Source organism: Malus sylvestris, chromosome 14, assembly GCF_916048215.2.
Source record: "Malus sylvestris chromosome 14, drMalSylv7.2, whole genome shotgun sequence".
NCBI classification, from domain to species: Eukaryota; Viridiplantae; Streptophyta; class Magnoliopsida; order Rosales; family Rosaceae; genus Malus; species Malus sylvestris.
This window is the reverse complement of record NC_062273.1, coordinates 10,537,965-10,554,805: the sequence shown is the minus strand read 5'-3', so window position 1 is coordinate 10,554,805 and position 16,841 is coordinate 10,537,965. Positions and strand designations below refer to the sequence as shown.

The 16,841-nt window shown below is 35.6% G+C and overlaps 1 protein-coding gene across 1 annotated transcript; it reads right to left on the bottom strand.

Annotated features, from left to right (window-relative positions):
* Positions 1 to 6,109: 6,109 nt before the first annotated feature.
* On the bottom strand, positions 6,110 to 7,036 carry LOC126599018 (uncharacterized). Its single transcript, XM_050265406.1, has one exon. It carries the CDS (start codon positions 7,034 to 7,036, stop codon positions 6,110 to 6,112), a length of 927 nt encoding a protein of 308 aa, XP_050121363.1.
* Positions 7,037 to 16,841: the final 9,805 nt, after the last annotated feature.

Here is a 16,841-nt window from a genome sequence, read left to right as displayed (position 1 = left end):
CCTCCTATACATATCATGGTAACAAAATCAACATTACTACTAGCTGTAACAAAGTATCAGTCACTTGCTGCCACCGTACTAGTGAATTTGAGGGAAAGACATGTCTGAGAACAAGCTAATGAACGTATTCAAGTCTTAAAATCATCCACACTTAAACTCAAAAGACTTAGATGACACTCCAAAGCCAAAACCAAAAGATCTCCATTGTTGATTGAAAGTCAAACACTTGGCGATTTGGTAAATTTCTGTGCACAAAAATTGTAGTATAATGAACAAGGGGACATCTACCAAAACCGACTCTGAAGAGTAACCAACTAGTGTCCATACTACCATGAATTTTATGTTCAACTATTTAAAACAACGAAGCTACCAACTAGTGTCCGTACCATACCACCATAAATCTTGTGCTCAACACACTATTTTCGTCTACTTTATATTAATGCTTTATAAAATTAACTTCATACCTATTTTTTGAAGAAAAAACAAGTCCTTAAATTTTTAGAAACTTTCATTCTACCCTTTAAAGTGTATTACATGTAATGCAAGTTATGCAACTTAATTAACGAGAAATTGAATAGATCAATAGTTTTGCATCTAATAATAAAGGGGAGATTGCCTATTTATAATGAATTTAGACGTATTTTTTAATAATTTAGGCACTTAATTTTTATTTGAGAAGAATATTTAAGAATCAAATTGGCACATTACTCTTCATGTTTATATAAAGCAGACGACAATAATAAGAGATTGTGTACGTCAACTTTTCCTTTTCTTGATCTCTAAACTTTAGATTATAATCCCAACAATAATAAAAGTTTCCGTCCATTATCTACTGAAAATAATTGTTTCAAAACTCTTTTGAACAAATAAATTGGGCAAGCTTTTATTTAATACTCAACAACCCATATACTAAGGGTGCTTTTATTTCACCAGACTATCTCAAACTAGATTAATTTTAGAGACTAAGCTAAATTGACTTATAATAGACTCAAATTTGTAAAAAAAAAAAAAACTCATTAGATCATCTCCAAAAGAGATGTCAAATTTTAAACATAAAATTTAAATTTGAAGGCTTATGTGGCACATTAATCTTCTTATAAATTTTGTTCTCCAATCAATATGTCAAATTTTTGTTACATTATTTACTTTTTATAGTTGTTTAGTATTTTAAAACAAAAGATAAGTATAAAAATTATGAAAAACATTTATTAATTACTAAAAAGAGATTTGAAGCGGTTGTCAAATTTGACAACAACTTCATTTGCTGCCTTTTCATGTCATGCCAAATAGGAATTGACATTTCGATTGGAAAACACTAATAATGTCTTTTTTTCTTTTACCGTTATTGCTGATGTGGACTTTTTGACATTTCCTTGGAGATGCTTTTGGAGGCAGCAGATTTTGGTTTCCTTCTTCACGATCTCACCAATTATTTGTGAAACTAGGGCTTCGCCGTAGAAGGCTTTGAGCCTGAAAATTAAGCGGAACCAGGGCGGATCGGCGGCGGAGGCATCGTAAAGAGCTGTTACTTTCAGTCCCACAAGGTCTGCTTCACAGCCTTGTTCAACTTGATGAGCGACGCCTTCTCTACCTTCAGCGATTCGATGTCATTTTGCTGCTTAATCGATCTTATGCTTAGTGCAATGAGCACACCGATCAAGGCCATGTTTATCACCGTATTATTGCACACCGGGTTTTGGAAGGGGTTTGGGGAGGTGCTTTATGAGCTTTTGCCTGGGAAACGAAGTAGATTTTGGTGAAGAGAAGCAGCGATGGTCTTAGCAATCCTTTGTTTTTTTGGGGGAGGTCTCACTTAGGGATGAACAATGATTATGGTGGACGGGTAACTGCGGTTATTTATCCATAACCGTTTATTTTCATATTCGCATAACCGTTTACCCGTTGGATAATTGTCTAAACGGTTATACCCATACCCATAATCGTTTATAAACGGTTAACCATACTCATAACCGTATACCCATTTAACCGTAACAGTTTAGTACCCGTTTACCCATTTATCATTTTTAAACCCGTTTATCCTTTCTTTTTTACCATTTACTCATTTTTCACCCGTCTACGTGTTTTTTTTAACAACTTGAAAATTAAAAAAAAAAATTTGTCATAATTTTGTTTTTCTAACAATTAAACACCGTTATAGGTACATTCATCATACATTTCTGCATTTTAATTTTTTAAGTCTGTATACCATTCCAATAATTGAAATAATAGTTTACAGACGATATTTTTAATTGTTAGCAATGAAGGTAATATAGAATTTGCTAAGTATTCTTGGGTTACGAAAATTGTTAAAAGATAGTATTCTTGGGTTATTTGACTCGGAATGTAAAATATTAACATAATATATATAATGGACCATGAAATTTAAAATGGTTAAGGAAAACTATATTATATTAGCTATAGAAATCATGCACTATAGTCAATAGCATTGATCTAAGTTTTGTCCGATAGGGAACATGGTTTGTGTTAATTTTACATATATAAAATAAATGAGTAAATGGTTACCCGTTTATAACCGCGGTTAATACCCATAACCGCCCATTTAAATTTCGCGGGTAAACGGTTATACCCATAACCGTTTATTTATCTAAACGGTTACCCATAACCGTAACCGTGATATTTAAATGGGCCGGTAACCGTGGTTACCCATAACCGATAGGTATTTGCCCATCCCTAGTCTCGCTAAGACTGTCTAGCGAGTTGTTTAGTCAAGGCAAGTCTCTCCTAATGCTATTAAAGTTAGTCCACGCAAATAATAAACACGGAACTACATTAACACTTAGTCCAATCTATTAAATTAACGAGTTTTAACAAAACACTTTCGGTATTTTTATTTTTAACGAAAAACCACATTTATACATTTTCCTAGTACTATTTACTATACCTTTAAAAATAGTTTTTCATTAAAAGAGAAGTTTTTTTGGACTTTTCGTTAATTTTCCTATTAAATTAAGATTAGTTATTGCAAAGAAGCACACCCTTAAAACCCTTTGTTTATCTTAACAAACAATATAAACAAGCCCTTTTGATTACCCAGATAGATTTGGAACAATTATCCGGAGCAATTTGTATTTTTTATTTGTAGGGACACTTTCAACTGATAATTTGAAGAATTAATTAATACAGAGAGGAAAACTTAAAATAATAAAAATAGTTGGAAGTGCAGCCAGAACGTGTCAAATATAAGCATACACGAGCCTAGCAGCGAGTTTACTGCATATTCCACGTGCATATGCAGCTGTGTCGCATGGACGGAGACCTTATTTTTCTTCTTATTCATGGTTAAGGATTTGGATTATATTTGGATTTAAATTGTGGGGATTTTAAGGATCTTTATATTTTAATCATTCATCGTATATTGTATGGTAAAAAATTATTTGGATTTTTTATTTAAAATTAAACACAAATATTGTTGGAAAAAGCTTTGAAAAAAACTGATATATATTTTATTATAAACTATTAAATAATACACAATAAAATTTCTACAAATATACGAAGAACAAGGAATAGAAGAACCTTAAGAGATCAAGGCTAGAATTTAATTCTATAGCCTTAAGACAAGATTGCCCCTCACTGATGCCTCGAGGTTTGCATTGGCAAATGTCTTCCAGGATATAACGATCTTTCTTTTTGCGGAAGTAGCACTCCAATCCACAAAGAACATCAAACCAAAAGTGTTTAAACTCTCTCTTTCTCAGACACTAAAACTACTCTAATTTCTATTTGATTTATGGATGCAAAACTATATCTAAAATGCTTGACTAGGTCGTCTATTTAGACCAACTTCAATGATGGCTAAAAGCCAAATTTCCCCATTTATTCCCTCATCCAAACACCACCCAACCCATGCTAAAACATTGGGCTAAAAGCCAAATGCCAAAGCTGGGTCAAATACCACCCCCCCATGCAAGTGGACTCGCTGGCACTTTGGCCAGCCTCGGCCCACCCACGCTCCAACACGCCCCACACAGTTGGCTTGCAAGGCTTTCCCGATAGGGGTGGACCCCGCTGTCAGCTGTGTGTCAGCCAACATCATCATCCCAACGACTATAATTTTAATCTAAGGGCTGGGCTTTAATGACCGTTGGTTGATCCAACGGTCCAGATTCAAATTTAATTTTTTTAGAATATGTTATTTAAAATACATTGAATCCAACAGCTGAGATTGAATATAATCAAATCTAACGGTAAAAAAAAAAATCTAATGACCCAAATTTAAATCCACCGGCTAAAATAATTAAAAAAAATTATTTAACTCAAAATTCACCCAAAAACTCTATAAATACCTATGTTTTTGTTCAAACATCCACACAAAACTCAATTTTCTCCTATAATTCTTCCAATTTATCTTTCTACCATTTCTTTCCATTTCCAAATTGTTCAACATGGCAAGAGAGCATATTAGAGGTTGTAATTGGACCTGTGAGGAAGATGTTGCTTTATGCTTGACATGGGTTTCTGTTATCGAAGATGGTGCAGTTGGCACAAATCTAAATAAGAAGGTTTTGTGGGATAAAATCATTGCAAAGTTTCAAGAAAACTGCAATGGCAGCGGGCGGGATGGTGGTGGTGTTTATGATCGGTGGAAGACTATCAACAAAGCATGCACTTTATGGCAGGAAAGCTTGAAGAGAGCCGTGGTTGGCATGGCTAGTGGAAGGAGTGCCACAGAAATTGTGAGTTTTGTTCTTGATATTTTATTTGTCATGTACATAATATTATTTTGCAACTAATTATTTTTATGTATTTTTTGCATAGGGTGACAAAGCAATGGAAATTTACAAGACAAGAGTAACACCAAAAAATAAAGTTTTTAAGTTGCAACATGCTTGGGACGTCCTCAAGGATTGTCCGAGGTGGAGACCCGATGCGGAGCAACAATGGGGAAGATTATTTCAATGTGAATCCGCACAGACAAATGCCAGAGATGAAAGTGTCGATGAAATGACCCCATCTCATTCTTTTGCAAGGCCCCCGGGAAGAAATAAGCAAAAGGAGGCAAAGAGAAAAGGGAAGTCCCAAGATCCGATGAGTGGACACTTTGCTACCGGAATTGCAAAATTGAACGAAACCCATATCACTCGCCAAGAAGAAATGGCCCGAATGCGTTTGCAAATGAAGGAAATCTCGGATTGGGAGCAAGATAAGTTTGAAATTTATTTCATTATGGAGGACCTCAACAAATACACTCCAGAGAGGATAAAGTTCTTACGTGGTAAGCAAAAGAAAATTTTGAAAAAGTCTGCCTCAAGGAGTAAATTTCAAGATGATGAATCATTTGAACCCTATATCCCAAGTCTTGTACAAAGTCCATCACCAAGTGAAGATGGTGGATATGATTATTAAGTTTATGTAGTGTATGAATTATGTGCTTTATTAATTAAGTTTATTAATTGTCATTTGTATTAAGATTATGTGATTTATGAATTATCGGTTGTATTAAGTTTAAGTGGTTTATGTACTTTATTAAATTTATGTCTTACTAATTATTGTTTCTATTAATCTAGATGCCTTCAATAATTATTGTACTTATTATTCCACACTTTGATGTAGAATAGATGCCTTCAATAATTCAACCTCCATTCAATAATTTATTACTAGACAAAATACTTTGCACAAGGAGACACTTAAATTTATTTCTAGAAAATAACAACATAGTACACTTAAAATTATTACATAAATGCTTAACCAACATCATCAACGTTCACCTTCTCGGCGCCATACATGCTCAACCAAATCATTGCGGAGTGTGTCATGACATTGAGGAGCTTGAATTCTATTTAAACGTCTCATATACTTACTCAAGGTGACCCTATCCTGTCGGGTATCATATGTGGTTGGAGCGAGATATTCAACATCTCTTGCAATAGCTTTCGCATGTGTTGGTTGGTCATCATCCACATCTTCGTCTTAATCTTCTTCAATTTCGATGTACTCATCTTCCACAATCATGTTGTGCAAAATTATGCACGTCATCATGTGAATGGAGGTCTTCGGTCTGCCAAAATCGTGTAAGCCCTCTAACAATAGCCCATCGAGCTTGTAGGATCCCGAACGCTCTTTCCACATCCTTCCTGTAAGAGTCTTGCCTCTACGAAAATAATTTCTTCTTTACATTATCGGGATGAGAAAAACTTTTGACAAAGGTAGACCAACTAGGATAAATACCATCAGTTAGGTAGTAACCTAGCTCATACCTATTACCATTTACCTTGTACCGAAATTCAGGTGCCCATCCATTGACAACATTATCGAACAGAAGAGAAGACCAAATAACGTTGATATCGTTGTTTGATCCGGGAGTGCCGAAGAAAGCATGCCAAATCCATGTGTCGTAAGACGCCACAGCCTCGAGTATGATGGTTGGCTTGTTATGACGGCCCTTCAATTGGCCAGCCCAAGCAGTAAGACAATTCTTCCACTCCCAATACATACAATCGAGACTTCCTATCATGCCTGGGAAGCCTCTTTTGTTTGCCTTGCGTAGAAGCCTCTTCAAATCTTCACGATTTGGCTTGTGGAGGTATGTGGCTCCATATATGCCTTGAATTGCCTTATAGAAGCGCTTCAGGTTCTCAATAACAGTACTTTCTGCAAGTCGGCAATACTCATCAATTGAGTCTGTAGAGCACCTATTAGCTAGCATGCAAAAAGCAGATGTGAGCTTCTGATGAGGTGATAGACCTTGTCGGCCTGTGGCATCTATACTCCTTGCAAAATAGTGATCATGATTGACAACTGCGTTTAAGATGCTTTCAAAAAGCTCTCTCCTCATTCGAAACTGCCTCCGAAAATCATGAGCAGGAAATCTCGAACGCTCGATGAAACAATCTTTCATCATTCGATCATGACACTCTTCTCTATCACGCTGCACAAATGAACGCCCCGTGATAGAACCACGATGGTTAGATTCGCCATGGTGCTCAGATTGCATAAACGAGTTTACAAGTTCAACTTTGGCATTGAACAATTTTGCATCCTCAATCTCAATCCTTGCTTGGTTTTGTGTCATCTGCATTACCCTGCTATGCCTTATTCTATCACTCATTAATGAGATATTGAAGATTTTTAGAAAACAAAAACTCTTTGAAAGTTGAAAGGTTGTGTGATCAACTAATATTGGACATATGTTTATATAGAGGATGATTGATGAAAGTTGAACGGTTGGTGAAAGTTGAAAGTTTGGTATTGAACGGTAGGTGAATTAAAAGTTAGCCCAGGTTAAAAGATTGGTGAAAGTTGAAGGCTTGCTTTGTGGAAAATTTAGTGATTTTTCAATATTTATTGGAATTTAAATATTTTTAGATTAAAATGTTCATAAAATTAATTTACGATAGTCTACATATTTATTTTTTTTTAAAAATTAATTTAAGAAAAAAAAGCCTAAGTTCATTCTTTAATAATCTCGGGCTAAAATTTTAGGCCAGAAAAGTTGTTTCTGGGCTAAAAGCTAAATTTTCCGGGCTAAAAAATTTGGCTTTTAGCCCAACTATTGGAGTTGGTCTTATAGGTATTAACATGCCTCATTTCCAAAGGTTGCATCTTCTTCCAAAAGACAAAGGATGCAACCTTTGTTCAAAGTTGCGTCTGCTTCCAAAAGATAAAGGTTGTGTCTGCTTTTCCAAAAGATAAAGGATGCAACATTTGTTCAAAGTTGCATTTGTTTCCAAAAGACAAAGGCTACAACCTTTGTTCAAACATACATAACCTTGTGAAAAACTGCAGGTCAAACTCATCCCATGACTACTTTCATAACAAAATAAAATTAAAAGGAACAATTGCAAACTGCAATATATAGGCAGTTACAGACTAACCCACTTTTCCACTTTAATTTTCATTCACTTGAATATTTAATATTTAAATATTAATAATACTAATATTCAAATTATTAAATTTCTAACAATCCCCACATGAATGAAAATTACTAAAAATTAATGCAAATGAAGGTGCAAACACTAAGAGAGAGTTTAATGGGACAAAAACCGTATGGGGATAGGTAGCTTTTGGCTTTGAAGTTTCCTTAGTGAAATATTATCGGATTTACTAGCTAATCAGTGAACGCGATGTCTTGAATTGCTCAGCTGTTAATGTAAACCAAGACAATAATACTCACATGGTATTCCTCCGAACACATATGATTCTACAGTTGTATTCATTTTAACCTTGAACAGTTCCCGGTAATCCTGAATGCTTTAGAGAATTCAGCCTTATAATTCTCATAGAAATGGCCACTTTTCACACTTTTGTAGGTGATATCCCATGAAGAGTATCCTGCACAATACCCCACTTGTTATTTCCAAGTATATGAATCCTTAAAAGCAAAGCTTATCCTAAACACGTTGCAGATAACACTGTTTTCATCATAAGACATGGGTAGGAGATTATCTCCGCAATGCTCCCATTGAATCATCCACAATTCGGTTGTCCCTTTGAAACTAGATCTTAGGATCTCCAGTTAGCTAGGTTGGGTTGTCATTATGAAGATTCTTAAGACAAAGGCTTTAAACCCATTTCCCTCGATGATTTATAAACTTGCTCTTTAGTCAAACCTTTAGTAAACGGATCCGTTATATATATTTTTTTTTGACCTTATGTAATCTATGGTAATTATACCACTTGAGAGAAGTTACCTAACGGTATTATGTCTACAACGTATGTGTGGGGACTTACCGTTATACATATGATTTTGTGCCCTTCCAATTGCTGATTGGCTATCACAATGTATACATATGGCGGGCACTTGCTTCGGCCAATTGGGAATATCCTCTAAGAAATTACGAAGCCCATCAGCTTTTTCCCCTGCTTTGTCTAAAGCGAAGAACTCAGATTCCATAGTGGATATAGCTATACATGTTTGTTTAGAAGATTTCCATGAAATGGCTCCGCCTCCTAGCGTAAAAACATATCCACTCATGTGCTTTGAGTCCACTGTATCAGATATCCAGTTAGCATCACAATAGTCTTCAAGTACTGTTGGATATCTTGTGAAGTGCAATCCATAGTTCTGCCTAAGTTTTAAATAACCAAGAACCCTTATAATTGCCTTCCAATGATCCTTTCCAGGATTACTTGTATATCTACTAAATCTATTAACTGAATATGCAATGTCCGGATGTGTACAATTTGTAATGTACATAAAGCTACCAATTATTCATGCATATTCACTTTGAGATATACATTGACCAATATTCTTTGATAAATTCAAATTGACATCATATAGTGTTTTTGTAGGACTACTTACATAATTACTAAATTTTTAAGTACTTTCTCAATATAATGTGATTGAGATAGAATTAGTCCTTCAGATGTTTTAGAAATCTTGATTCCTAGTATAACATCTACAACTCCCATATCTTTCATATCAAACTTACTAGCCAACATTCTTTTGGTATATTAAATAATCTCATGATTACTACCAATAATTAGCATATCATCTACATATAGACACCTAATGACATATCCCTCTTGTGTGGTTTAGTGTAAATACATTTGTCACACTTATTTATTTTTTATCCATATGACAACATTGCAGTGTCAAACTTATGGTGTCATTGCTTAGGTGCTTGCTTTAAACCATAAAGTGATTTAACAAGTCTACATACCTTTCTTTATTGGACATGCACTATGAAACCTTCAGGTTGTTCCATATAAATCTCCTCGTCCAACTCACCATTTAGAAAGGCAGTCTTGACATCCATTTGATGAATCTCAAGATTATGAATTGCTGCAATAGCAATCAACATATGGATCGATGTTATCCTCGTGACTGGCGAATATGTATCAAAATAGTCTAAGCCTTCTCTTTGCTTATAACCTTTGGCGACAAGTCTTGCCTTGTACTTGTTAATAGATCCATCTGCTTTCATCTTCCTTTTGAAAATCCATTTAAAACCTAAAGGTTTGTTTCCAGGAGGAAGATCCACCAATTCCCATGTATGATTTTTCATGATGGATTCAATTTCAGCATTAATAGCCTTTTTCCAAAATGGAGCTTCTAGAGATGATATAGCTTCCTTATACGTGTGAGGCTCATTTTCTAATAAGTAAGAAAATCAGGGCTAAAAGATGTTGATATCTTAGCCCTCTTACTACGTCTTGGTTCAATTTCTTGCACATGTTCTTGGTGTACGGAATTATCATTACTTTCTTTTGACTACTATTAAAGTCATCATAAGTTCTTTTCAAAGAACTTTGTTCTTGTGCAATTTTCCATGGAAATACGTTTTCAAAAAGTGTGGCAGTCCTTGATTCAATTATTGTATTAACATGTACTTCGGGATTATCCGATTTATGTACAAGAAATCGATATGGACACGCCCCCATCCCGATGTCCCCAAAACATTGGGAATGGAGCCCCGATCCTGATGTCCGGGGGACATTAGGATAAGGGTGTCTCATGCACTACTATTTATGGCATAACCAATTAAAACACAATCAATGGTTTTAGGTCTTATTTTAACTTCTTAGGATCAAGGATTGTTGCCTTAGCTAGACACCTAACTTTGTGAAATTTATAAGAAGGCTTTCTGCCTTTCCATAATTCATAAGGTGTCTTATCTAACTTCTTGTGAAGTAAATTATTGAGAATGTGGTTTGCTGAAAGCAATGCTTCTCCCCAAAAATTATGGGCCTCCCCAGAACTTATCAACATAGCATTCATCATTTCTTTTAATGTAGGATTTTTATGTTTAGCAACTCCATTTTGTTAGGGTAAGTAAGGATCAGTAGTTTGGTGAATAATCCCATGCTGAGTACAAAATTTAGAAAAGGGTGCAACATATTCACCTCCGCTATCGCTTCTTCTAACCTTTATCTTTTTGCTAAGTTGATTCTCAACTTCATTCTTATAACTTGTGAACGCTTCTAAGGCTTCATCTTTGCTTTTTAGCAAATACACATAATAGTACCTTGTGCAATCGTCTATGAAAGTAATAAAATATTTCTTGCCTCCTCTAGTTTGCACAAACTTTAAATCACATATATCACTATGAATTAATTCTAGAGGTTCTGTACTTCTTTCAACAGAGTGAAAAGGTGCTTTAGTTTACTTTGCTTCCACACAAGTTTCACATTTATGACTTATATCAATATGAAACTTAGGTAATAGGTCCATGTTAATTAGGCTACGTATAGTATCATAATTCACATGTCCTAACCTCTCATACCATATATTTGGCAATTCCACAATATAAGCAAAAGAATTAACATTATTGATAATTTTGGGTACAACAATCATTACATTCATTTTGAAAAGGCCATCACTGAGATATCATTTTCCAACATATATTATACTCTTTGTTAGTACAAATTTATCAGACTAAAAAACCAAACGGAAACCATTATTGCTCAACAATGGTCCAGAGACTAAGTTCTTTCTGATGGCAGGCACATGAAGCACATCGTTAAGAGTGAGTTCCTTTCCCGAAGTCATCTTTAGAATTACCTTTCCTAGGCCTTGAACCTTGGATGTAGAATAATTCCCCATGAACAGTTGCTCTCCATGAGTAACTTCTTGATAGGTGGTAAACAATTTTCTATCTGAGCAGATGTGGCGAGTAGCCCCAGTGTCAACCCATCATTCCTTAGTGTTTCTTACCATGTTAACTTCAAATACTACGGCCGCGAGATTTATGTCAGAGATCTCATTGGACAACCTCTCTTCCTCGGTTATGTGTACTTCATTACTCTTCTTTTCGGAATTGTCTTGGTCTTTGCGGTTTCAACATTCGCTAGCACGGTGTCTTGTCTTGTTGCAAACAAAGCACTTGCCTTTGAACTTCTTAGAATTCCCCCTTGGCTTGACCTTTCACCAATGTGCTTCCTCTTTTTGTTATTCTTTGACCCACCATCCACAATGTGTGCCTTGGCTTGCATAAGTTGACTGTTAAACTTCTTTTCAGAGCCATGATTTTCCTTCTCAATCCTTTAATCTTACTATTAAATCGTCAAGTCCCATCTCTTTGCGCTTATGCTTGAGATAGTTTTTGAAATCTTTCCAAGCAAGAGTAATTTTTCAATTACTGCAGCTACTTGAAAGGTCTCACTTAGCGATATCCCTTCAACATTTATTTCATGAAGAATAAGTTGTAGCTTTTGGACTTGATTGATAACCTTCTTGGAGTCTGTCATCTTGTAGTCAAGAAATCGACCGACCACAAATTTCTTCATGCCGGCATCTTCAGTCTTATATTTCTTGTCAAGAGAGTTCCATAAGGCTTTTGCACTTTTAATTGGACTATACACATTGTATAGTGCATTATCTAATGCATTGAGGATGTAATTCTTGCAAAGAAAATTAGAATGATTTCATGCATCTACTGCAACCACTTCTTCTAGGGTAGTTCCAGACACAGGTACATCTTCAATCAGAAACTTAGCCAAGTTCAGAGTGGTGAGGTAAAATAACATTTTATGTTGCCACCTCTTGAAGTTTGTCCCATTGAACTTTTCAGGCTTCTCACCATGATTGGTAGAAGTTGGGATCACCACGGGCACAACATTCGCAACTGACATGCTGCCCAGTTTACTAGAAGAATTACTAGTATCATCCACTTTCCCTTAAGAAATTAAGATCACACAATTTAAATATATTGTAATTAAAGTGAAAAACAACAAAATATTATGAAACAAACAGACTTTAGTTTCTTAACACCTTAACCCACAAGATTATTTAATTAAACTAGGCTAATAAAATATAACAATTTAACAAAACCAAATCTTGTCCTAAGTTGTTGGAAAAAGCTTTGAAAAAACTGCTATATATTTTATTATAAACTATTAAATAATACACAATAAAATTTCTACAAATGTAAGAAGAACAAGGAATAGAATAACCTTAAGAGATTGAGCCTAGAATTTGATTCTATAGCCTTAAGACAAAATTGCCCCTCATTGGTGCCTCAAGGTTTGTGTTGGCAAATGTCTCCTAGGATACAACGATCTTTCTCTTTGTGGAAGTAGCACTCCAATTCACAAAGAACAGCGAACCAAAATTGTTTAAACTTTCTCTTTCTCAGACACTAAAACTACTCTAATTTCTATTTGATTTCTGGATGCAAAACTATATCTAAAATGCTTGACTAGGTAGTCTATTTATAGGTATTGACATGCCTCTTTTCCAAAGGTTGTCTGCTTTTCCAAAACACAAATGATGCAACATTTGTTCAAAGTTGCATCTGTTTCCAAAAGACAAAGGCTGCAACCTTTGTTCAAACATATATAACCTTGTGAAAAGCTATCGATCAAACCCATCCCATGACTACTTTCATAACAAAATAAAATTAAAAGGAACAATTGCAAACTGCAATATATAGGCAATTCAAGACTAACCCACTTCTCCACATTAATTTTCATTCACTTGAATATTTAATATTTAAATATTAATAATACTAATATTCAAATTATTAAAGTTCTATCAAATAGTGTCTAATTAAACTTGACCGTACGATATACGATGAACGGCTAAGATGTGAGAATCCCTAGACTCCCCACAAAGAGAATTCGGAAAGAATCTTAACATTTTGGCTTCTACTGTGTTTTTTTAACTAAAAAAAAAGTCTTCAACACTTTTACGGATTTTCTTTTCATACTCTATATCATTAAATCATACGAGTAGTTGACGGCCTGGATTGGAAAATCTGATTAGAGAACTTTAATCTAACAGCATTAAAAGTCGTATCATTTAATGATATGGTGTATGGAAAAAAAATCCCACTTTCATTAGAAAAGTATTAATATGCTTGACGTTCATGTGGCACTCCACGACTGGAAAAAAAAGGTAGACCTTCGTCCTCAGAAAAGATGTATTTTTCATTAAATTTTAGCGTTATTCTATAGAGATTTTTCAATATGCCCAGAACACAGGTTGGTACACAATATGTCATTATTCAAGGGGAGGAAATTATTATTATTTTGGATAAACTACCTCAACTATGGGCAGTGAAGGATCTAGGATTTTAGACTCGAGGGATCCCAATAATAAAGATAAAAAAAATTTATAGTGAAAAATGTCCTCTCCACAGAACTATTGATCTCTCATTTTGTTGCGGAGTAGACCCTCAATAATATTCATAGCGAAAAATGTCTTCTCCACTGTTGCTTGCACATCCACGGAGGCAACAAGCCTCTCCATTGCACCAAATGGCAGATGCAGAATTTTAAGATTGGATGGTCTTAATATAAAAGTTCAAAAAAATATTAGACGAAAATATAAATTACAAAAACTAAATTTGTCCATGATGAAGTTTCATACTAAAAAATGTGTCATTATAGATTTATTGTAAACTAGAGCGAAAATATCCAAAATATAATTGAAATTATCTAAAATTGGAATTGAACTACTTAGTTTGTGAAGACGGGGGAGGAGATTGGGGTTGTGCCGGTGGGTGGGGAGGTGATTGGATAATGGGATTAGCCAATTAGGAGTTAGAAATGGAATTGGAAAAGTTCTAACTCTGTTTGAAAGTTGAACCATTTTGTTTAATAAAAAATTGCAAAAACTATATATTAAAGAACGTTGTATCGACGCACCGTTTTACTTAGAAGGTTTTTTCAAATCATACATCAAACGCACCGTTTTCCTAAGTCATTTGAATAAAAAGCCGTGTTCTTTCTTCTTTCTGGTTTGCAGAATACCAGAACACTCTGTAGCTCCACTCCTATTCTCCTCCACCGTTTGCCCAAACTTGGGTGATCCTCGGAGGTCCTCACAGAAATCTACCCCGACTTTTGGTGGTGCTAGGACAACCTAGGCCCCTTAACAGATGCGTCCCTCTGCACCTGCCCAAATTGTTGGAGGGTCCCGAAGGTCGATCACAAGTGTTTCTTTAGACTTTCGAAGGGTCCCGGGACCTCCCAGGTCCCTATATGGATCCGCCACTGACTATGAGTCAAACTACAATCTCATACCTTATGTTTTAAAATGACAATATCATACCTCATCTTACGAATTTTTTGTAATGTTTGACCTCCGTTAAATAATCTATTAATTTGTCTACTAATTGCTGACGTGGCAGTCAGAGGACACTCTCATCCACCGTTTGCCCAGACTTGGGTGATCTTCGGAGGTCCTCACAGAAATCTACCCCGGCTTTTGGTGGTGCTAGGACAACCCAGGCCCCTTAACAGATGCGTCCCTCTGCACCTGCCCAAATTGTTGGAGGGTCCCGAAGGTCGATCACAAGTGTTTCTTCAGACTTTCGAAGGGTCTCGGGACCTCCCAGGTCCCTATATGGATCCGCCACTGACTACAAGTCAAACTACAATCTCATACCTTATGTTTTAAAATGACAATATCATACCTCATCTTACGAATTTTTTGTAATGTTTGACCTCCGTTAAATAATCTATTAATTTGTCTGCTAATTACTGACATGGCAGTCAGAGGACACTCTCTCTTGCCCAATTGAATTAAAAAAAATATTAAAAAATAAAAAATATTAAATATTAGAAAATTAAAATATAAATTAAATATTAAAAAATCTATTCCAATTCTCTTTCTTATCTCTCTCCCCCCTCCTCCTCCCTCCTATCGACTGCGAACTCGAAGAACAAACTGAAACCTCACCGGCGGTAACTATTTGACAGTTTTCCGTTGTGTAGAAGGGTAAGCCCAACACCCCCCCCCCCCGCCCGCGAACTTAGACGACGGTGTGATGCAGATCCTGGCGGTGGCGTTATTCAATGCAACCAACGCTAGTCGATAACAAACACAATCTAAATCTAACAAATCAAGGAAATAAAAATGGAATTGGGATTTCAATGGAGAAATGGGATCGATCAATCAATCGATGTACAACGTCGGATCTTGAGATTGATCATTAAAGTGCCTTAGATTCAACGGAGAAGACACATCGTGTTTGTCTTTCAAATAGGGGGTATAGATTGCAGACAACAAGTGGTCAGGCAGGCGCGGGTTTGCAATGGATCAAGCAGCAGTAGGTGTGGGCCATGGTTGTTTGAGATTGACTGCGTTCTGGCGAAGGTGCAGGTTGTGGGCATCACAGATCAAGTGCGGCGGCAGTGGGTCATGCAAGTGATGGGGGGATGCAAATGGTTCGATAATGAGTAGGTGCGAGTCTGCGACAATTTGCAGTGGCGAGTTAGCAGGTTCTAGGGGTCAGGTTTCACTGGTGGCTCGAGAGAATAACGGATTGGGAGAAACAAGAGCTGGAGGGAGGAGAGAGACAAATTTTTGTTTTTTTTTTGTTTTTGGTCAAAAGAGAGAAAATTGAAAGAGAATTTTTAATTTTTTTAATATTTAATTAATTTTTTAGTTCAATTGGGCAAGAGAGTGGGACCTCTGTCTGCCACGTCAACAGTTAATAGACAAATTAACAGAATTTTTAACGAAGGTCTAACATTGCAACAAATTCGTAAGATGAGGTATGACATTGTAATTTTTAAAACATGAGGTATGAGATTGTTGTTCGACCTATAGTTGAGGTAGTTTTGTGTAATTTACCTTTTTGTTTTTTTTTTTCAAGTGTCTCTCTACTTGTATAATGACATATAATATATGTATATGTGTTTCAAACATACTGAAAAATTTCTCGTTAAAGTGAATTTAGATTTTTTTTTATGATAATGATATATTTACACTAACAAGTGAGACAATAAAATGAGTCAAATAGTGAATTGTGTCTGTCTGATGGAATATGAAAGTGACGTGCAATAGGAGGGCGGGGAGATGGAGGAAGAGAAGACGACAAAGACCATGAAAAAGAATGGGGTCAGTGAGTGAGGGATGGAGGGAGGAAGAGAGAGTGTTTCGAATAGGGAGTTGAAAATGAAGTGGCTCTTAATAGCAAAAATTGAAGAAGAAA